Consider the following 23,504-nt stretch of genomic DNA (forward strand, 5'->3'; position numbering starts at 1 on the left):
GCTACTTTTCAAGAAAAATATAAATCATGCCCTGGTTATTGGAATGACAAGAAATGGAGAGAGCAAGCTGAAAGTGTGCTCAACAGAGTGGAGAGAATTGAAGTGGCAGGAGGCCCACCTGGCCTCATTCTGCAGTTGACTAAATCATGGAAACTGGCGTAAGTGGTGTTTGTCAAAATGAGTCCCCATGGAAAATGGTGAAGGTCATAGTTCCAAGCACCGTGCTGTCAATATCAATGCCTCTTTTATCCAGAAGCAGTGAAGTAAGATGGAAAGAAGCTGACGAATGTCAGGAGAGATGGGTCTAATCCTGCCTCTAGTAACTATGAACTTAGGCAATCCTGAACATCTCTAAGACTTAATGTCATGGAACTGCTAAAGGGTTTTGCCTAGTGAGCCATGTCACTTCCAGTTCAAATCTCTAATTCTGCGGGTGTTCCTGAAAGCCTAACACCACAAATAGATAGAATCCCAATTTACTCTTACAGTGTCCTTAAAGACAAAGCTCTAATCACTACCCATTCCACAAGGACTGAAATTATTTATCCAGAGCAGTGGCTCTCATTCAGGGGCATTTTGATCCCAGAAGACATTTGGCTATGTCTAAAGATTTTATGGTCACAGCGAGGGGTTGGGAGGACCTCTGGCATGTAGTGGGTAGAAGTCAGGGCTGCTGCTAGCATTCTGCAGAGCAAAGTACAGTATCCCTCTCCCCAGCATGGAGTTATTCAGCTCAAAATGTCAATAGTTCCAAAGTTAAGAATCCCTGATCTAAATAGCAAGCTAGATAATAACTTCTCTGTGAGAAGTTTCTTTCTTAGTATCTCGAAATAGTTCTGGGAACAGTATGAGAACACAATATGTGCTTGTTAGACCTAAAAAAAGTGTATATATTTTTAAAGTATCTGGTATTCCCATCTCATTAATCACTCCTTTGAGATAAGATTATGCAGATTCCTATAAAAACGCTTTTATGGCTCATGGATCGGTGACACATAGACCGTCAATTATGTGAAGTGTCCACTCACTTATTAGGACATGTCCTGCCCTGTGTGCAGACAAGGAGTCAAGAAGAAGCAGAACCATGAGGTGCTTTCATCAAAGCTCATACTGTGCAGAATATGAAAAGGTAAATTGAGCCTGGGGGCTGAGGTCTTCTCACCATCTCTTGAAGATGTGAAATTTCATTATTGATCTATTGATAAGAAGAAGAGAATAAGAATCAAGTCATTTAAAAGTTTATAAACTGGGCCAGTGCTGCGGCATAGCAGGTAGAGCTGCTGCCTGCAGTGCTGGCATCTCATATGGTTACTGGTTTGAGTCCTGAGTGCTCCACTTCTGAAACAGCTCTCTGCTATGGCCTGAGAAAGCAGTGGAAGATGGTCCAAATCCTTGGGCCCCTGAATCTGCTTGGGAGACCAGGAGGAAGCTCCTGGCACCTGGCTCCTGGCTTTGGATTGGCGCAGCTCTGGCCATTGCGGCCATCTGGGGAGTGAACCAGCTGCTGGAAGCTCTCTCTCTCTCTCTCTCTCTGCCTCTCTGTAGCTCTGCTTTTCAAATAAATAAATAAATCTTTTTTTAAAAAGTCCATAAACAACTTCAAACAAATACGCAGTCAATATCCCAAACTAGACAGGAATGGATAGGGTCCAAATTTCATAATAATTTTGAAGACATAGATCTATATGATAATTTCTCAAAGCCCAAATTGTTACTTATAATTATAGAATCTTATAACCAAAAAGAACATTGGAATACATTTGATGTGTGAACCTTCCTACAGCTGTCAATTTTTAAGGACTCCTTTACTTAAAGACATACCACTGAATATGCATGTATCACTCAACAAATGCCAAGTCTGTGCCCTGTTGACAGCTCTTCCAGATGCAGAGAACACAACAGGATTAGAAAACCAAAACGCCCCCCACCTTCACAGAGTTTCCAGTCTAGCACTGGGAGCCAGCCAGCCAACTCATTGAGAGTAGCCAGTTCAGAGAGCAGCAACACTCCAAATGGCTTATATATTCATTTCTTTCTGACCACATGTGCTTGACAGTATTGACTCATTTCATAAAACAGGGCACTGGGATGAGGGGCGAACAGCAGGGCAGGGGGCCCACTGCCACTTTATACCCGTGTTTACCAGATGTGATATATGAGCTGAGAACTGACTGTGACAATCTGGGGCAGAAGCGTTCCAAATAGAAGGAAGAGCCAACACAAAGGTCATCAAGTGGGAGGTGGGTAACAGAAAATCAGTGTGACTGTGTTGCCGTGAGAAGCAGAACTGTGAAACGAGGTCAGAGATGTCAGAAGAGCCGAAGACCATGTTAACAAACCGGGAAGTTTTCTTTGCTTTTTTCCGAGATAGGACGGGGAGTCACTGAGAGGTGAGCAATCTAATGTGTGCCAGAAAAATCGCACTGCCTCATACGTGTAGAAGGTAGTATAGAGGGAGACGAGTTGACAGAGGAGTCACTTGGGATATGGTTGCCATATTCAAAAAGAAGATAGTGCTCAGGATCTGTGGGAGCAGCGAAGAAGGAAATGGTGAGGGTAGGATCCAACACATTCTGGATATTGACCAATGGAGACTTTCTCATAAGCTGGAAGTTTGGAGTGAGGGAAAAAGGAGCCAAGCTGAGTGCTGGGTTTTTGGGTTGAGCATTTGGGGTATACAGTGATTCATTTCACATAATTTTAGCTGAGATCAGCAAAACTCCCTCACTCCATTTTCGCCTGTCAATAAATACAGTAATTTTTGAGAGTTTGTCATGCTGCCTCTGTTAATTAGGATTCCTTATTAATAATGATTTCTTACTTACATACCTTAAGTGTAAGTATCATGCTCTCAACTGTTGCATGACTCTTTTTTGAATTCAAACCTTATTTATTTTATCAGATATTTCTGGACAGAAACAATTCCCATATTATTTTTTGTATCCTTGGACTGGTGTCGTGGTGCAGTGGGTTAATCTGCCTCAGGGAGTGCTGGTATCCCATACTGGAGTGTCAGTTTGAGTCTCAGCTATTTCTCTTCCAATCTAGTTCCCTATTATGTACCTGGAAATGCAGTGGAAGGTGGCTCATGTACCTGGGTCTCTGTCACCCCCATAGGAGACCACGATGAAGTTCCAGGCTTCTGGCTTGGACCTGGTACAGCCTTAGATGTTGTGACCATTTTGGGAGTGAACCAGTGGATGGAAGATTTTTTTTTATATATCTCTCTCTGTCATGCTGCTTTTCAAATAAATAAGTCTTTAAAATTTTTTTTGTATTCCCACTATCAACATGCACAGTGTTTCACAAGTGTTTACCTAGATTCCCAGTTACCTGATTCACTCTCATAGTTTTGTTGGTTTGAATTATACACCATTACATATAGTAGATGCTCAATCTACTATTCTGAGAGTAGATTCTTACTCTCAAAACTCGGTTGGTGTGAATGATACATTATCATATGAGGATACTTCATAGAGTTCATAGAGAAAAGAAATTAAAAGATGTTAAATTTAATGCAAAAAATTTAAGTCCATGTATAGTTTTTTTCAAAATAAGTATTTCCATGAATGTTGTGAAGATCTCTCATATACTCATATAGCAGAGGCTCAATTGTCTAACCATCCTACAAATGAAAACCTGTGTTTATGAAAAAACAAAAATGCAACACAAAAAAGGAACTGAGGTCCAGTGTTGGAATCTTCCAGATTCTGTGAAACTCTAGGGTACAGTTCTGCTGATAAAGAAACAAACCAAAAAGCCAAGATCATTTGTATTGCAGAAATTCAAACTCTGTCCACAAATAGAAAGTAGAATGCAGAATAATGAGTTACTGATATTTGAAGACCTTTGTACCTAAAATATCTTGCTATTTTAGGCAAATATGCATTTTTTAATATTCAGGTAAATTTTTGTAATTTTCCACTGACACGTGAAGTTGCAGAAGATGTAAGGAGAGACCTGCAAATGCTTACAGTATTTCCCAGAGTTGTTCTCACCTCTGTATTTTTATATTAGGCAGTAGTAGTGAGGTTTAAAATAAAACTCTGTGCTGTCAGAAGGATTATTGTCAGAAACACACTCAAAGATTTTCAACGCAAAAACCATAACCAGGTTTACTCTTTGTCAACACATTAGTCTGCTCCCTTATAGACACAGTCCTACTCACTTTCCCATCTCATACATTTTATGCCTGAGTGACATCTTCCTAGCAACTTAGCCCAACGGTCCTCTGGGCAAGATTCTTCTTGCTTGTGTAGACAGCAGCCCTGTATTCATGGAAGTGCTTGTCCAATAAGCTGTAATGGGGGAAAATCCACTGCTTGATGTATCATAAAGTTGTCATCAAGGAGCCTGAGGAAAGCATTTTGTGATCCATGATTCACAGTTACATGCATTTGTCTCCCCATAGGTGTTTGATATTTTCTCTTTAGTAATGTATTTTTCTCAACATTTTGATAGACTCACAGGGAGATTTAATTTCTAAGTTGTTCTTTTTCTGGTCTCTTCAGAAAGATGTGTATTGTAGTCATTCCCTTTCTTTTTACTTTGCCTGTGTTTCTTTTTTTTTTTTTTATAGTCCCACATATTTTGTGTCCTTTTAAGAAAATGATGATTGCTACAGAATGATATGGAACAATGAGAGGCACAGGTTAGCTCCCGCCCTTTCTTGATGTAGCATTTTTCAATTTTGAGAAGCATATCCAAGTTTCACATGTGAATGTATTTCATCCACAGACACAGCATGCCCCACCTGGCCCATCTATAACCACGTGTCCCACCTGTAACTTCCTGGTCCGCAAGAATCAACCATGCCACTTGGTCCAGCTGTTAACACCAACTCTCTCAGTGGAAAGTGAATTTAGGAGTAGCCCAAACCCTACTTAGTAATCTTGTTTGTAAACCTCAGAAAATTTGAATCGATTATCTTTTTTATTTATCTCCAAAATGTCAAAATTTTAGTTCAATATGGAAAAGAGAGCATTGCTTTGCAAATTATATCAGTAACAAACAGTATGCAAATTTTCATTGCTTTTTGTAAATTCGCACATGGAAATAAAGAATTAGAATACTAGAATACTAGAATTAGAAAACTAGAGTGCATTCAAGAGAAATAAACACTTATCATCTTACTGTGTACAAGAACCTGACACTTGCCTTTCATACCCTCCTTCATTTAATCCTATTAAAGGAGAAGAAGGCAACAATTTTCTTCATTTCACAAATGGGGAAGCAGATGAAGTACCCTGTGCCTACTGCAACTAGGAAGGGCCCACCTTTCTAGTCACTGCATGAGTACTGGAATTTTAAGCACCATGATTTGTGTTTGTGAGACAGGATACAAACAGGACTTGACTCAGAAAATCAAGCTCCTTTTCAACCAACCATGTATCCATTTGCCTGCTGCAACCACAGGCTGCCCCATCCAACACTCAGCCAATCAGCAGCAAGAAGCTCCTAAACTCTAACCACAACTGAAACTGTTAGCACCATTAGGGACTTTCCCAAATCATGCACATGCCCATGGTAGCCCAGTACAACCAATGTATGATCTTCCTGGGAAGGCACTAATGAGAAACACCACCATCTTGAGTGTGCCGTGTGCAAAAAGAACACTGAGTAGGATGCAGATGAGAGTATAGAGTGCTTGGAGGATGGAGTCAGAGACAGAGAGGACATAAAAATGGCTCTCTAACCCAATGAAAACACTCATTCAGCACCATTCTGAGAGCCAGTCAGTGGAACCTCTCTCTGCCTTGCTGTCTTCCTGTGCTCTAGCATAAGCTCCCCATAAAGTTTGTCTGGATTAAAGTTTGACTATTTGCCAATTTCTAGTACGAATGAGCCAAGGAATCTTGATTGGGTAACACTTGAGTTTCTTTGCCTTCAGACATCCTTGCTTTTAATATTCTTTCCATTATACTAAGAAAATATACCTGAATCTTCAGCATATTAGTATTTTAATTACATACTTTAAATTATTTTGTGCCCTGAAAAGTAGCTATGTGTCACATCATTTTCAAGGGACTGTTCGTCCATAGCTTAATGACACTTAACAACACACCACAACTTAGCTGAGAAGTAGTTATTCCAAATCACCTAGGAAGGTACATTCCTTCCCAACAATGTTGGGCCGACTAGCTGTGCTATGCATGGAAGCATCTTGGTACACTTAGTTTCCTAGTAGCTGTACCCCAGTTCAGATGCTGTTCAGAAGATCCCAGATAGGGCATGGAATGCTTGTGTTGACCTGGATTGGGTACTTCTATGAAAATCTCCCTAAGGGCTGACAGATTCAGATCCTACAGCCCCTCTTCTGAGATAACTAAGTTCAGCTTTTGCATGCAGAGTAACTTCCCAGTCAGTTTCTAACCCAGGAGATCTCCATAGCACTTCTCTCAGGGACTGAAAACATTCCATAGGTGGGTGAGAAGAGATTATCACCTTGTGTGGACCAGCGTTCTATTTGGTTCTCCATAGGGCCCTTAGTGCCAGGAAAGGTGGGATGTGATACCACCCACACCAATTTATCAACATTGGACAAGAATGAATGACACATGGTTGAAACTAATTCATGATTCACTGTTTCTTTAGTTTTATTAAATCACTGTGATACAGCTAGTGCAGCTTCCATTCAGTGCTTCTCAAAGAAGGCTTGTGCAGGTGACTACAACACACTCTGGATGACTTAAGGAGCACTCCATATTTGAGAGTCTTATCTTCCATGGTCTCAAATTTTCCCCAGGTTTCATATACAGCAGGTAACCCTCACTTTCCTCAGTGAACTATCAGCTCCAGGATTCTAAGTCACAGCACCTAACACCTATTGGACCTGAGAAACAAGGAAGGTACCAGCAAATTGTCTGAAGGGTGGAGATTCTGCAGTGAGGTGCAGCTCCAGAGAAGAGAGGGCATCTGCTAGATGTTGGGGAGCACAGGAAAACTTCCTATGCTACAGGAGTGAGGCTGCTTTGCGGAAAGCAAAAACAACCACACTCACAAGAGAACACCCATGTAACAGCAGTTGTTAGCTAAGGAACCAACTCTGCCAATGCATATTGGAGATGTGGCTGTTCGTGGCCACAGTAACTCAGTCATACTTTCACCTTGATGCAGTTACATTTTACTATCAAAGACAAGGGCATAAGAGTCCCAGATACACAAACACAATCAACAGAGAGACAGAAAGATAAACACAGATGACACAGATGCAAATAACAGAACTTATATTCTCTGTTACAGTTGCATAGTCATAGCTGGACTATTCTTAGTCTGTTAAATTTTTCAGCATTACTTGTATATATTCCAATATAAACAAGGCATTTCAAAAGGCTACTGATTTTGTCTTCCAATAGTCTTACAATATAGTGTTTTTGGCAATAATCATGAATACATCACTGTAAGAACTGAAGGATTATTTTTCCTCTGTAGTATTTGCATGTTTCACTCTGTATGAAGAAGGGTCCTATCTCAATTTGGTAAACCACTGATGATGTGTGCTGGTTAGTATAGAATGTGATTAAACATATAATGGATATAAATACATGAAACAATTTTAATAGTGTAATATGTTTCTGGGGTTGGATGATTTTTTAATTAAAAACAATTAAGATCATGATTAAAGAAAGTACAGCTCTCTAAATGTTAAAGAATGGTTTTCAAATATAACATGTTTTAAGAAAGTGTCTTGCCTATCAAAAATAGAAAAGCTACCCTGAAATACAAAAAGGAATTTAATCTTCTCTGTCAAACAGTACTTATATTTCTCTGGGGAATTTGCACAGTCCATTAAATTCGGAGAAGTTCAGCTATCAATTTTATGATTATATATTTATCAAAACGTTAAATATATTTATTAGGTGAATAAAAAATATCTGTTCTCTGGATGATTATGGCATTTGTGATATTTGAAATGATCCAAGAAGGAAAGTCGAAGCTAATATTATAACAACCATAACAATGATCAAAGACCCTGCGGTGATTCGTACTGTTTCTCCCATGCAGTGTGTATCGCTGCTGGCAGAAAGAAGTATATAAATGACTAATATAAAAAGACAAATATTATTATGTTCCTATATGCAATGCTTGTCCACAGAAGAGAACTTGAAACTTTCAAACTAGAACAAACTGAAATGGAAAAAAAAACACAAAACCAAAACCTGCTCTTAAAACATTCCCGTGTGCTCTAGATAAGAATAGTTAATGAATAATGAAGGAAGTGGTGGTTTGAAATGAGACCGGTTCATTGTTCTCCTGAAATGCATTTCAGGCGAATTCTCATATGACTCTTACGGGTTTATAATGCAACATTTGAATGTTAATAATCTACTTGGACAAATCAAGCAAATGGCAAATCAAAGACATGCACATCCTGGGTGTGATCATTTGGTAATAGAAAGAAATCAACACTAATTCTGTATATTACAACTTCTGACTGCCCCCCTGTCCCAGTTTTTAAGAACTAGTCAGAAGTCTTAGAAATCTTGTACTGTTACAGATAGTTTTCCTCACAAAAATAGTTCTACTCAGAAATTTAAAATATCTCTTTAAAGAGAAGGATCAACAATACATTAAAATTAATTATCAAATAGCAAATTTAATAGTGGTACAATTTAGGAATATTTATTAGTATTTTTTAAATAGTAAGAGGACAGAGATTTGATGTATTTTAGGGTTCTAATTCGTTAAATTATATTGAAAGTATATGGGTACATCAACAAGTTTGTGGAAATGTGGAATTAAAAGGCAAGTTGTGGGCATTCAGCCTAGTCGTTAACATATCCACGTCCCATATCGGAAGATGTGGGTTTGGTATCTGGCTCTGGGTCCTAACTTTCCGCTAATGCAGACCCTGGGAGGTAGCAGTTATGGCTCAAGTAACTGGGTCCCTGCCACCCATGTGGTAGACCTGGATTGATTTACCAGCTCCTGGCTATAGCACGCATTTGGAAAATGAGCCAGCGATTGAGAGTTCTCTCTCTCTCTCTCTCTCTCTTCTTTCTCAAATAAACAACATTAAAATATTTTTAAGAGACAAACTTATTTTGATCCAAAAATTTTGAAGTCCACACATAGTTTTTTCATAACATACATTTTCTAAGATACTGTTGAAGACCCATCCTAATAAAGCAGGCTGGATACATTAAGACTCCATAATACATGATACTATGTTTTTTAAAAACAAGTACTTGTATCATGTTAGAAGTCCTAAACAGCTGCTTGGAAGTGTCAGCACAAAGAGCAACAATGGTCTTGTGTCTGTTTGGAGGAAACATTAGGGATTCCAATAAGGACCAAGGGATTCATTCATTCATTCCACCAGAAATAGTTACCAAGTATACAACTTAGAGTATTGTAATTTCTGAGTGAAGGCCTAGACAAAGAAAGCAAGAAAGCATTCAGGGTGTTTAGGTTCTTGTCCTACAATGAGCTTATGAGGCTGAGTAAGAAAGAAAGCAAGGAATTTTCCTCTGTGGGATGTGACCTGGGTGTTAATACTGAAAGGTAAAGAAAGAAGACAGAAAGCAACATTGTCATGCGAAGCAGTGTCCTCATTATTGTTTAGGATAGGAGTGAGGATGGAACATTCTTTCAGACCTGAGATTCAAAGAGTAAGCAAACACTGAGCACAAGGCTTCGTTCCACCCACCAGGGACCTTGGAGGAAGGAACTCGGGAGCCACACAGAGAGCACCTCTGGGTGCACCATTGCTGTCCTGAACAGGGCTCTGTTTGTACTTCAGGTTCTGTGATGCTTTTCCCAAACTCCCTCTTGAACACTTTCAGAAATATTTTACTTATAATGTTGAGGTTATAGCCAGTGATGGAAAGCTTATGGCTAGGATGGTGGAATTCTTACTAATGGGCCTACTTAGAATCCATTTATCCAAAAACAATTATGTGAACATAACTATAATTTTCCTCCCTCTCTTTGTTGGCAAAGGACTATTGAAATAATGACTATCCAGTCAGAAAAAAAAAAAAAAAAAAGGATGACTTGAAGAACACCACCATGATAGCCTTTCCAGATGTTTGCCTTTAGGTCGTGAAATGAATTACTCAAATACAAGATGGGGAACTGCTGGCTTGATACCAACACAGCAAGAGAAGCACTGAGCAAAAATTAAATATGAATATCAGCAATCAATGATGCTGTTAAAGACCCTGTCCTAAAACACTCACATGGGGGCAGAGAATAATCGAAAACATTCAGAAATTCCTCTGTGATCTGGGGCTCTGGGGTTCTGCCTACCATTGTCAAGTTATACAGTTTTTTTTTTTTTAAATAAAAGGAAGCTAATTTGATTTAAAGGTTGAAAAATAATGACCTTTCAGGGAAGGCTAAAGGAATTGGGGTTACTTGGGCCAGGTAAAACATAATGGCAGGATTGACTTAATAAAGGCCAATACCTACAAGTCAACTGGTCTCCAAGCTTTCCATGGATGAAGCAGACAAAGCAGGCTGAAACTGCAGCAAAAGATTTTGGTTTAACTTTAATAAGGAACTTCCTGGAAGGAATCTAAATCTCTTACTACAATTTAACTTAATGTTACAAGGTTAATTAAACACAAACAGGCTACCAAAGAAAGTTGTGGAATTTTGGCTCTTGGAAAACCACATATCTGAAATGGTTTAGGTTTACTCCTGCCTAGAATTAAGAGACCAGATTGAATAACTCCCAGGGTTGGCTGACAGTATATCATATAACTGATTTTATAGCTTTTTGACTTCTTCCATGCATGGGTGAGGCACATACATTCATACGAACTCTAGGGTTGAAAAAAAAAAGTACAACAAATCCTATATATCAAGTGAATCTTGAGTCCGATTACTTGGCATAGCGAAAGAAAAGTGTTATTTTTAAATTGGCTCCCTTCCTGAACACTATTAAGGAGAACTCTGGTTTGGAATAATATCTTATTATACCACTAAAAGATAGCCCCAAATCATTAATAAACTGAGTTCATTGAACTACGTATCAATACTGCATTCAAAGTAGTCTGTTTTGAAAACAGACTTAAGCAGAGCTCAACAACTAACCACACACAACACTTATTTCTGGCTTAATTGGAAATTTGAATCCCACCTCCTCCATAAAAAAAAAAAATCCCATATATTCATTGTGTATAATAAAAAAACCAGCAAAAATGGGTAATTTGTGGGGAAAAACCAGGTTGAAATGGCTAAATATTTGATAAACTGTGGCATAACTCTAAAAAATCATTCAACTTTTTTCTTCTGTCAAATGGGCAAAATTATTTCTGCTTATTACATTTTTCTAATAGAAAGAAACCAGCCCCTGTGATATCCATTCTATCTTGGGCTAATGTTTCTATTAGCCCCTACCTAAATGGGGCCGATGTCATCAGCTCTATCATATCCTAAAGGATCTTCAGCTCTTGTCCACTATCCCTGACTTTATGCATTACATGAAATAAAATACCTCAAGATTTTGAAAATATTTATTTTAAAAACAGCAATCAAATTGTCTGTAATCACATTTTCTGCTTGGCTTTGAAAGCGGCATTATTCAATACGCCAGTGGTCTTTCCATAAAGGCAGCATATTAGAAATGCATGCTGCTCTAATGCATCTGAATGCCTTGATGTGCGGCTCTCCCCACAGGCCCACAGGATCACTCCCGCTTCCGTTTCATGCGTCCTGTATAGTACCTACTGAAGGGATGGTTGTCAAAACAGTTGTACAGTGGCCTTTGAATGCAAAGTGTGCCATGACTGAATGCTAAAAATGATAATAAATCGGAGTATATACATTATGCTTGCTCTTGTTGCCTGGGAAAAGAAGGCATTTGGGAAATAAACCCCCCAATTTTATCGCCTTTTAACATCTTTTTTTTCCATTTTAAACTCCAGGGCTAGAAATTTGAAGCATTCAAAGAAATTGAAATCTCCTTTGTTGCTTTTTTTCATTGTAAATTTTCTATAATGTATCATTAGGAACTGCACTCTGCAAAAAAGCCCAGGTTCTAAATGAATCCTTTCTGCGAGGCCATTCTAAAACTTTGCACGGTTTTTCTTTGTATGAAAGAGCTTCTGTTGGCTACACAAAGAACAAGCAATCGCCACACATATAGGCTGGGCAGCCAGGCTTGGATGACTTTATACAAGGTTGCATTTTCCCTTCCACCAAGCCATGATTAAACCCAGCAGTGAACGTACCGGAGTGGGAAGAAAAAGAAGACAGCTTCTTGATTTCAGTTTGTAGGAATCAAAGGATTTTTCTTAAGCCACGCATGCTTAATATTGGCATTTTCTTATTCTGCCTTTCTCTCCAAATAGTTTTGTAGTTTATTCTTGGCAACACGAAAACATCATCTGTCCATACAAAGCCACATCACTTTCTCATTAGTGGCAGAATAACATTTCCTACTCAAAACAAATGATCTGTTCTACCGGTTCCTATATCTTAATAACTGATTAAAGGCTTTGAGGGGGGACTATGAAAACACTGAGAAGCCCAAAGTCATGGGAGGAAACATTATGAGATAACTAGTGTGACAAGTCAAGTGAGCCCTGGAGTCTGGATCAGAGTGGTGTGGTCCACAGAGCATGAATCACGGGAAAATGCCAGTCCTGGGGAAGGTGGGTGGCAGATATCATTTGGGCTTGTGGTTTTTCCACCATAATGAGTGGGCACCTGCTGCAGCAGGTAAAATGCAGCTTGGGATGCTGGCATCTCATATGGGAGCTCCTGGGCTCCAGTCCTTACTTGTCTCCTGATTCTGGCTTCCTGCTAACATGCACCCTAAGAGGCAACAGGAGATGTCACTCAGAGTCACACAGCTGGTAAGTGGTGATATTAGGATATGAACCGCCACCTGCAAGGTAGACCCAAACTGAATTCTGAGCTCCTGACCTATCCCTAGCTCTTGTGGGCATCTTGAGAGTGATCCAGGGGATGGGAAATGTCTGTCTTTCTTTATTTCTATGCCATTCAAATAAATAAAAACTACATAAAATTTTTTTTAAGAAAAGAAATATGAGTAAATGAGACATTAAATAAAAGCATCACTGTTTGAGGCTGGTTCCTGGCTTCTCTAGCTCCAAGGGGCTCTGTATATGGACACACTGAACAAGTCCAATCCTGCTGGTAGAGGGAGTTCAAGTGACTTCCTCATGGTTAACAAGCTTATCCAAGGTTCGCATTCCACTGCTTTCCTAACCACACTCCACTCTCTGAGAAGTGCAGACAAATCAATTACCCACTATCAAAATAACTCGGGGGAGTTTGGAGAAATTGGAACACTTGCATATTGGGTCATGAATGTCTGTTTAACTTGGACCCAGAGAATCAGAACTAATTGGCACTTCTTTGACAGTATATACTTATAGAAATTCTACCCTGTTTTACAGTCTGTCCTTGGAAAAGAGGGCCTTTATGAAAATGGAATCTTTTTAAAAGTGCCAGAAATCTAAATTATTGCAAGAGTCTTGATTGACTGTAAAGAATACTGACTAACCATAAAACAGCAGCGGCAATACTATGCAAAAAAGAATGGGTGGGGAACACAGGAAGAAGAAAATACACTCTATATATGCTATGCAAGGACACCTCAGAAAGTTCATAGAAAATTGAATTAAAAGAAAGGATTATTTAACGCAAAAACTTTCTGAGAGCCATGTGTACCAAAAAGTTCATGAAAAATGTATATTGTGAGAAAACCATGCATGGATTTGAAAACTACTTGCACCAAAAAAACTACATTTTGATTCCCTCTTCCATAACTTTTTTGAGCTACCTTAATAATTCTATGCTAAATTTTAGAAGGCAGTATAGATATACTTTACACTGTGTGTTAGGCATTGCTTTAATAAATATAAACTATTTTGATGTTTAAAACATTGTGAGGTTAAATATCTTATGTCCATTTTGTAGATAAGGCAAGTGAGGCACAGAAAGGTTACCTAAGTCACTGAGTCACACAGCTGGTGAGTGGCGATACTAGGATATGAACCGAGTTAGTCAAACCTGAAGACATTACTTTGGATCACAGTGAGATATAAAGACACTTGGTGAAAGATAAAGAATTCCTTAGTAAATAGCGAGCTTGCTGTTGTCTTTTTTGACAGATGTGAAGGTTGAGGATTAATGCATACATAACTTTTTTTGGAACATCTCTCCCTGCATTTCAACTCCTCCAAAAGAATCATACATACTTGGTTTTCCCAATTTTACTTAACAAGCACTTACATAATGCTTTCTATATGCCAGCCATAGGTCACAGCAATTCTTAAGAATTCCTTGAATACCAAAAGGGGACAATTTTTACCCTCATCTTTTAGAGAAAGAAGCTGTGTATTTATTGGTTGAGCCAGTAAGCAATCATGTAACCACTCTAAACCTCCATTTTCCATTTGTGAAACTGGAATTCTTAATACTTTACTGAGATGCTGGTGTTTGATTATGGATTACGTTTTTATGTCTAATATATTAGACATTTGTCAGAAACACTGATCTAATTTGTGAAACTATCACTTATGTTGCCAAGGGGGATAAGAAACAGAGATAGATACAAAAAAACTTCTCTTTAAAATAAAATCTCAGTGAAGATGATACATTATATATAATTTAAATAGTAACATATGTAACACATGCTAAAATATATATTAAACATCATAACATCTAAAGTGTACATAATATCTAAGAATAGAGATATTTTCAACTCTTAAATTTATTCAAATGTGAAAATTCAACCATGTGAAAATGTAACAGAAAGACACGATCACAAAACTGAAAAAGGCTCAGTTTTAATACCCTTGAAGAGCTTTCGGAAAACACAATTGGAGATAGTTGATCCTCTCCTCTATATACAAGTCTGCCCAGGGTGGTTTATAATCCCAGGATTTTAAAATTCACAGCAAGTTCATTATTTAGAATTGACAAATGTTAGCTTTCATTAGTTAGTCCCATATTGCAGGTGACCTTGAAAGAAGATCTCGGGAAGTGTTTACATCCTGCTTTCTGTAGCCATTATTTTCCAGTCTATATAAGCACTGATATCTCAATGATCAGTATTCGTAAATACATTCCAACAACTGGTAAACTTGCAATAATTCAGTTGTTAAATTTTGTGATGCTTCTTAGGCATGAGCAAAATTGGTTGGAAGGAGCTTTAGTGAGCTTTTATAAAGAAATGTGATGAGAAATTCTTATACTCACTTATACTTTCTTTCTAAGCAAATCATCTCCTAGTGCTTTTCAAATTTAAAATATGGAAGTAGGAAGGGCTGCTCATATTTACACCCATCTATGTTTGGGGATGGTACATACACAGCTTCATGGTCCATCCCTCTATTCTTGCTGGCCCCAAGCTGGAACGGTCTCTCAACACCTCTTCCCTGGGTGGGGGTGACAGGCTTCTGGGGCATTGCACACCTCCAGTTTCTTACCATGTCACCTAGCCCAGGTACAACTGCTGCTAGGATTCCCCTACAACACTGCTTTCATAATGCTTCCACATGAATAAAAACACCAATTGTTTCTAATAATCCAACCTCTCTAGTTCAAACTCCTCTGCCTGAGTTTTGAAAGCTTTGCTCAAATCTCCCAATTTCAAGTGCCCATCCTGAGTTCTGAACACACTCCAGTAAGGCTTTTTCTGCCTTTTTAGAATCCAAATCAAAACTATCCTTTCGGTCCTAACTGCAGTCCTTCCTTTTCCATTAAATTTTATTTCCAGATCAGATTACTGTAATCTCTCTCTCTCTCTCTTTTTGTTTTTTTTTTTTTTTTTTTTTTTTTTTTGGACAGGCAGAGTGGACAGTGAGAGAGAGACAGAGAAAAAGGTCTTCCTTTTGCCTTTGGTTCACTCTCCAATGGCTGCTGCGGCCAGCGCACTGCGGCCGGCGCACCGCGCTGATCCGAAGGCAGGAGCCAGGTACTTCTCCTGGTCTCCCATGGGGTGCAGGGCCCAAGCATTTGGGCCATCCTCCACTGCACTCCCTGGCCACAGCAGAGAGCTGGCCTGGAAGAGGGGCAACCGGGACAGAATCCTGGAAGAGGGGCAACCGGGACAGAATCCGGTGCCCCGACCAGGACTAGAACCTGGTGTGCTGGCGCTGCAAGGCGGAGGATTAGCCTATTGAGCCACAGCGCGGGCCTAGATTACTGTAATCTCTTTCAATTAGGCATTGTTACTGAGTTCATGGCCAGGACCTCAGAGTTTAGCAATTCTCTTGGTTTCTAATTGCTTTGTGTTTCTTTCTCTTTCATATTTATGTATGTTTTCTTTGTGGCTTATAAGCTCTTGAAGGACAGTGCCCTTGTCTTATCAATCAGTTAAGCTCTTTCATACATTTAGACTAGGGTAAGCATTCAGAACGTACTTATTGAGGAATGGCATTCTAGTCACGTGATAGCTCACAACAAGAACCTAAGAGACTCTTTGTTTCTGTAAGGAACTAGTAGACAAAAGATAGCTCTTGGTTCTTCCAACTGCATTAGATTTCTATTGCAACTCTGTAGTGGATCAAACTCTGTTCCTGGAATCCAGCCAGAGATCTAAGCCTTCAAACAGGAACTACACAGTTAATCTCCAAATCTACTTTCTCCAAGAGTATACAGCTTCAAAAAAAAAAAAATGGATTTAATCTGAATTTAATGTTTAGCATCAGCCTCATTAACTAGCCTTATACTGTCCAATCAGTAGCCACTAGGTGCACATGACTACTTAAATGTAAGGTAATTAAATTTAAGGAAAATTACAAATTGTTTCATCAGTTACACTAGCCACATTTAAAGTATTCAGTGGGAGCAGGCCTGTGGTGCAATGTTTAAATTGCCACTTGAAATACTGCATCCCATATCAGAATGCCTGATGCATGACACGGCTACTCTGCATTTGATCCAGCTTCTTGTCAAGATGCATGCTTGGGGCCCTGCCACTGAAATGGAGACCAGCTGAAATTCCAGTCTCCTGGCATCTGCCTGGCCCAACTTTGGTTGTTGTGGGTATTTAGGGAATGAACCAGGAGATGGAAGATCTCTCTCTGTCCTTTTGCCTTTCAAATAAAATGGAAACAAACTAATGAATGATAAAAAGTAATAATCAGTAGCTGGTAACCATTCTTATTGGATAGCATCACACAAAGTTATGTTGGTCTGTACCAAGGCTCATCTATAGCCTCACATGCTGGAGTAGACTTCTGCTCTCAGTATTAAATTAGAAGTGAGAACCACAGGTTAACGTCCACCCCCCAGGGTATGGTTTGAGAGGTATTGGTTAGGCTCTGCATCCTAACAGAACCCTGATAGACTCACTATTGAGCCCTATGGCAAATGAGAGCTTTATATCTTTAGTTTCCACCAAGAAGGCATTTGTGTCCCCTCTACCTTGTAAATTGTTGGAAGTTCCAAAGGAAACATCATGTTGAAGCAATAATGTCTAGGTCCAGTTTTTGACAGTGGGTTGGGTGAAGAGACAATAAAGAAATGTTGTGTGTAGAAGCTCTGGATAGGGAGAGAGGCACAGTAGAAGAGAGGCCCCAAAGTGGCTTGGTTCATGTCTAAGACAAAGTCTAGTCCCATATGTGTCATTTGGAGGTGAAATGACTGCCATGGGCAGAAAATCTGGAAAAAAATCCCAGACCCATTGTTATTGAAGTTGCACAAGCATCTCTTAAATAGTGAATGGCATATTGAGAAAGTCCTAAGACTGCTAAGGAGCTAAAATATGGCTAGGAAGGAAGCTAATTTTATAAAGGCAAAAAGGCTTTGAGATGTAGATTATATAACTGACTATTTAATTACCCCTTCTGCAGCCCAAGTCCCATTCCTACCATAAGGAAGGAGTAGAGCAGAAAAAATGACACTTTACATACTGAATGCAGCCTTCTCCTTCATAAGGTCTAAGAGTCCCCATAAAGGCATGACCCGGATGTGTTACTTGGCTCATGAAGTGGGCTACAGGCTTAGTCCCAAGGAGACATAGGCATATGATTTTTTCAAGGTGACTACATTGAAGTACATCATTTTTCAGATTTGCACGTTAAGCATGTTTGTCTAAAAAGGCCAATTTCTATTTTATGGAGTCATAGTTAATGCCTATGGGCTAATTCCACACAGATGGAATAAAATTTAAAAAACTGGAGACACAGTGCTGAGTTTTCTGCTATTGCTAGTGCTACAAAGGAGTTCTTCCCTCTTTGCCACCCAGATGGCTGCCAGATTTGAAGAGAATTCTAAATCCTACTGTGGCACTAGGCTCTGGGCTTCATTCTCTGAGGAAACTACTCTAGTTTCTTTCAATTCTCCTATTCTCCCATCCTTATGCCATAATATTCATGATTAATAGAAAGTCTTCTTGTGAAGTCACTCAAGTTAGAGATATATTCCCAAATGATTTAGATAAGTAATGAAACAAAATGCTTTTTTTAAATGAGAAACAACATAAAATGAGAGTTAATCAATTTGCTATTGTGAGCATGACAACACTGTTCAGTGAATTAGGAAAATGACAAGAGAGTTTGCTAGACTGTTATGTTATTGAATAATAAAACCAAAGAACACTAATTAAAAGTCACTATTAACCTGCAAAGAGGGTTTTATAATATGGTTAAAAACCCTACCAATTTTTTTTCACTATGCAGGCTATAGGCAGAGAATTTATTAAGATTTTAAATGGTAGACACATCAGAAGCAAAGCTTTTATTTCAATCCAGTGTCCCCCAAACATTGGATGTGTTAAAAGCACAGGCCACTAGAGTCCCTGAGTAGGGCCTGGGAATTTGACTTTTTTGCTGGTTTTCTGGTGAATTTATGAAATTTACATTGCTAAAGACAATTGAGACTGACAACAGGTCTGATGGATGGAAAGACTTTCATGGAAATAAATTTTGATCATCAGAATTCTATGTCCAAAATAAAAATGAAAATCATTTTCTTGCTTTCCTACTTTGTCAATTTGTGGAATTTGAGAATGGAAAATAGAGGGGAAATCAGGGTCAATCACAGTTCTTGTTCAGAAGATGTAGGGATTTTCCTTGCAGGAAAGAATCTTTCACTAGATGAAAGGAATGTCTTCAAGGTTATTTTTTATATCAAAACAGGTAGGCCAATCTGACTTCATAATAGCACATTCAGCATCAAATTGTATTTAGTATTTGGATTATAAATATGGGTGATCACACATTCATTGATTATTGCCTTGATTTATATGAAAAATAGAATATTACTTTAGGAATTTATAGGATTTATGGAAAATATTTGCCATAGCTATGAACACCTTCTTAGTTTCAGAATTATGCTATCACAGTGTAACTGTCCCTGCATTAAATTTGTCCTTCTCCTTGCTATGTGTCTCACCCCTGACCACAAACAGGTAAGCAGAATCTTACCACGGAAATGGAGTTAGAAAGCAGCGTTCCATCCTGGCCCAGCATGTTGGAGACGGTGATTTCAGGTAGGTCCATGTTTTGAGGATGAAATGGTAGCAGGCCATTGTGGTTCATTGGGTGACACAGAGAGTGGTAACCAGACTCAACTTCATTCAGGTGCACCAGCGAGTGGTCGGGGAGGGAAGGAGGCGTGATGGGTGGAATGTTAAAGTCTTCACTTTCCAGGCTTGGGCCCGGGTAGGACTGTGAAAAGATCAGAGGGACATTGTTGCGAATTAGCATCCCCTTTTTCTTCAACATCAGGAGCAAATGCACATGACCCCTTCCATATTGTTTCCAGCCAAGCATTGTGGAGTTGGCAAAGACATTTCAAACACTCAGATTATCCTGCTATCCTTTCACCATTAGACTCCAAGGTGTAGCTCCTGGGATGAAGACTGCTTCCATTGGATGGTTTTATTTTTCCAGGAAGCAGAACTCAAACAGGTTTCAAAGATCCCATTAAAACTTCCCAGCGTTTTAATCTGGGTGAATACCTTGCTCATGGGAATTGTGGGGAAGGAAAGCAATTTATAAAATTAATGTTTGATCAAACACGTTTCATAGGGCTCTTGACTGCTTAGACCATGGAATGTAACAAAAATGGATTCCAGAAGTTCCAGGGCACTTGCTTTTGGGTATAGAAATGCTATCAGCTCACAACTGACAAAAACCAAATTATTATTAGTAAAGAAGTAACTGCAGTATGTTGCATAAGTGAGGCTGTTTTGAAAGACTTATATATGAAAAAAATGCCACTAAGTTAATTTTATTACAAAGATTGTCTCACCAATCACAAAATTAAAGTGCAGATTGCTTACATGATTTCTATGAATGTTTGATTTACCCCAGAATCTGATAAATAAAATTGCAATCATTTAAATTCTGTTTGGCCCATTTTGAAAGGCAAAATAATACTAATATTATTATTATTACATATAATATTATTATACTACAAGTACTTGAATAAAAGTCAGAGGAAAGAAGGAAGGAAAGATTAAATGAGGCCAGCCTCCTTTAAAAAACATGTCATTGAAAATATAAGGAAGAACAGAATAATGAAACATTGTTAGCCATTAATAATGACAAAGCCATATTCAGCAGCCCTTTATGGAACAGGTGTCATAATATAAAGGAAACATTTGGATCCAGATAATTCTTGCAGGCCTATCTTTTTAGTTACGAGAGCCTTCATAGCATTTGACTGCATGGGTAACAAGGATTCCCTTGTCTAACAGCACAGCGCCTGCTGAAGTGTGCAAGATTTGAAATGAGCAGGCAGAGAGTAGGAGCCAAAGAAAGTAGTGTAAGGTATTCATTGGGTGTTCAGCCAATAAACTTCATGCTCCTGCGTCCAAGTGCCTGGGGTTATTTTTTCCAGATGGCGTCTATTTGTCTAACAGAAAGAAAATCTTCAAGCTGCACTTGCTAAATGTTGTACAAGTTTTGATATATTTGTTTAGGTGCTGTCAGAAGACAAGATGAAATGAAAGGCTTCATGGAACATCTGGAATTTAGACCTCATCATGGGGAGGTGCATGTGACTCAGAGACTGTGGGTATGGGAAGGAAAGGGTTGTTCATCCTTGCAGATCATTTTTCTTTCATATCGAAAGTTTTGCTAAAAAAATCAACAGCTCTAAAAGTTCAATCACCCATTACTAAAGCCTCCTGTTAACAGCACATATCTGTTGTCTGAAAAATACATTAGGATCAATGTCAAAGTCAGTTTGATTAAATTCTCACATGCCTGATATAATTTAAACTCCAAATCCATAGACCTACAGTATCAGTTTGTTGTACAAATATTCATATAAAGAACAGCATAAACATGCCCAGTGAGGAGGCGGGACAGAGGAGAAGCATGTTTATTAATGCCCGTTTTATATAAAGAACCCTGTTGATTCCCTTTGATTGTGCCATCTTCATTTAATCTTTACAATAATTCTTTGTCTGGCTATCTTTAACCCCATTTTACTGAAAGGAAATTTGAGGCTCAGAGGTTAAATAATTCCTCAAATTTCCCTAGCTGGTAAGATCAACTCAGTAAACATGAGGGATGCATCTATGGCAGAAGAAGACATTTTTATGCTACATAAGGAGCTTAATTCTACTCTTTCATTATGTTGAATGATACAATATTGTCAGTACTCAAGTATCTTAAGAATTAGGATTAGCATTAGCATCAACTTCTTTCCTATCCCAAATTCAAACACAATGCCTACCCACAAAAATTAACTAATTATTCCACATGAACACAATAACTCCTAATTTGTCTCCATCAACATTGCAAACACTGAATTTTTGATACATATCTTCTAAGAAGTTAATCAATGCCTGAATGAAACCTTTCCAGATAACACACAATTAATGCACAAAGGAGAAAGATGCTTCTAATTTTAGAAATGTCAGTGAGCCTCTGAAAATAACAATGTCTACCTATGGTAGACATGACTTGCCATTCTAGGGTTTCTTTGGCAGTTAAGTCTTAATTTGTGGTGTTTTAAAAGAAGGTTTAATTGATATTGCTTTGCATTCAGTGATAACAATTGTACTGCAATTTAACTGAGCTACACAGTTTATTCTTATGTAATTGTACATTAATGTTATTGAATCCATGCAATTATAGACCATAACCACAGATTCCACAACTTAACCAGTAATGGGCAGTTATGTGGGTCAAGAATTTTAACAACATGAGGTTACTTGGTAGTTTCTGTTCTTCATATTAGAAGTCAGGATATGGTTGTTTGTCTTGAGCCCAATTAGAGTGCAACTGATGCCATATAAAAGTATTAGGGTAATTGTAGAAATGTTGAAATGTCCCATAACTTAAAAAAAATTCAAAGCTAGACTAATTAATATTTAAAAAAATAGAGATGAATTAGCTAGTTACTCAACACTGATTTCTATGACATGATAGTTTTGATTTAAAAAAAACTTAATAGGAATACATTTAACTCAACAACAGTTAATTTTTATATTATAGTCTGAGAGGATGTAAGAGAATGTAATTCAGTATTTTCCCTTACTCCCCATAAAGCTGACTGGTTAGAATTTGTGTTCAATGCTTGTTGAATGAATAAACAAATGAACCACCGAATGAATGCTCTCATGCCTCAATGGAGGAATAAATGAACGCCAAAGTGACTCTTCATAGGTAGAGTGGGTGAATACATTGCTGTCGGCTCCATGCAACTGAGTCCATTGAGTGTATCCCCAGGACTTTGCACTGGCCCGTTGACGGCACAGTGTTCATATCACAGCTTATCTATAGGCAGGCCAAACATCCTTTCAGAGGAGCAAAGACCTGAGCAACTTGAGGAGGGCTGGGTGGAACAGCTGGTGTCCCTCTCTGGCTGCTGCTCTTGCCCTCTGGGTGGACTTGCACTTACCATGACCCAGGGATGGATTCCTGAAGATTTGCAAAGGAGAGTTTGTTATCTCTGGTTCTCAGAAGCTATTGGAGCCTAATTCCTACTACAGACAGGGCTCCCTGAGAAGCACAGGCAGCAGCTCTGATGGTGTGTCAGACCAGCAGCGCAGGCCCAGTGAGACAAGTGGGGATGATAAGGTCCTCTGATCAGGGTGATGGAACCACTGCTCAGGAGCCGGGGAGGTCGAGCAGTCAGAGAGAAGACTTAGGTTGAGGTTGCTTGGTAAACACAGGGGACCTGTCGCACTTGCCCAATGATTCAGGGTCCTTTTCTAACTGGGGTTCATTTCCTCCAGATCTCAGTGAGGCTTAGAGTTTAAAGGATCATTCACACTTCAACCCTCTTGGGAACAAAGATTTGCTCCTTCCCAAGAGGGTCCTCTTACCACCATGAGACAACAGGACTACATGATTTTAGCTTGAATTAGCAGACACCAAGGAATGAATCCCAGGTCCAAGAGGCTGTACAAGGTAAATTTCCATACAGAATGTAGAGGAGGCATCATTCTCCTGTAGTCTATATATACATTTATCCACCCCAGTCTGGAAACCAGAGCCTTGACAGCAGCCTTGATGACACCAATACCTGCCTCTTCCCAGCAAATGATCCAAGTCAATGATGATCATCCACATCAGTGGGAGAACATATGTCGGGTCAGAGGGTGAATTCCAGGT

The 23,504-nt window shown here is 38.9% G+C and overlaps 1 protein-coding gene and 1 long non-coding RNA gene across 8 annotated transcripts in view; one reads left to right on the plus strand and one right to left on the minus strand.

Annotated features, from left to right (window-relative positions):
* Window positions 1–23,504, minus strand: part of TOX (thymocyte selection associated high mobility group box) — a 333,028-nt gene that overhangs the window by 119,741 nt on the left and 189,783 nt on the right. For all 6 annotated transcript variants that reach the window (XM_002710517.6, XM_089335279.1, XM_089335278.1 and 3 more), the window contains one exon: window positions 19,356–19,598. In XM_002710517.6, the coding sequence (XP_002710563.1) occupies window positions 19,356–19,598 (243 nt within the window). The remainder of the gene's footprint in view (window positions 1–19,355; window positions 19,599–23,504) is intronic.
* The window catches only part of LOC127490718 (uncharacterized), a 55,234-nt gene continuing 33,634 nt past the window's right edge, over window positions 1,905–23,504 (plus strand). Inside the window, exons 1-3 of one of the 2 annotated variants that reach the window (XR_011389103.2) lie at window positions 2,070–2,390; window positions 19,340–19,420; window positions 20,858–22,496. This is a non-coding gene — a long non-coding RNA (uncharacterized LOC127490718). Of the gene's footprint in view, window positions 2,391–19,339; window positions 19,421–20,857; window positions 22,497–23,504 lie in introns of those variants that run through there. The other variant, XR_016235676.1, reaches the window with a different exon arrangement.

The sequence above is a fragment of the Oryctolagus cuniculus genome, chromosome 6 (genome assembly GCF_051225735.1).
Source record: "Oryctolagus cuniculus isolate XC-2025 breed Fujian yellow rabbit chromosome 6, ASM5122573v1, whole genome shotgun sequence".
NCBI lineage: Eukaryota > Metazoa > Chordata > Mammalia > Lagomorpha > Leporidae > Oryctolagus > Oryctolagus cuniculus.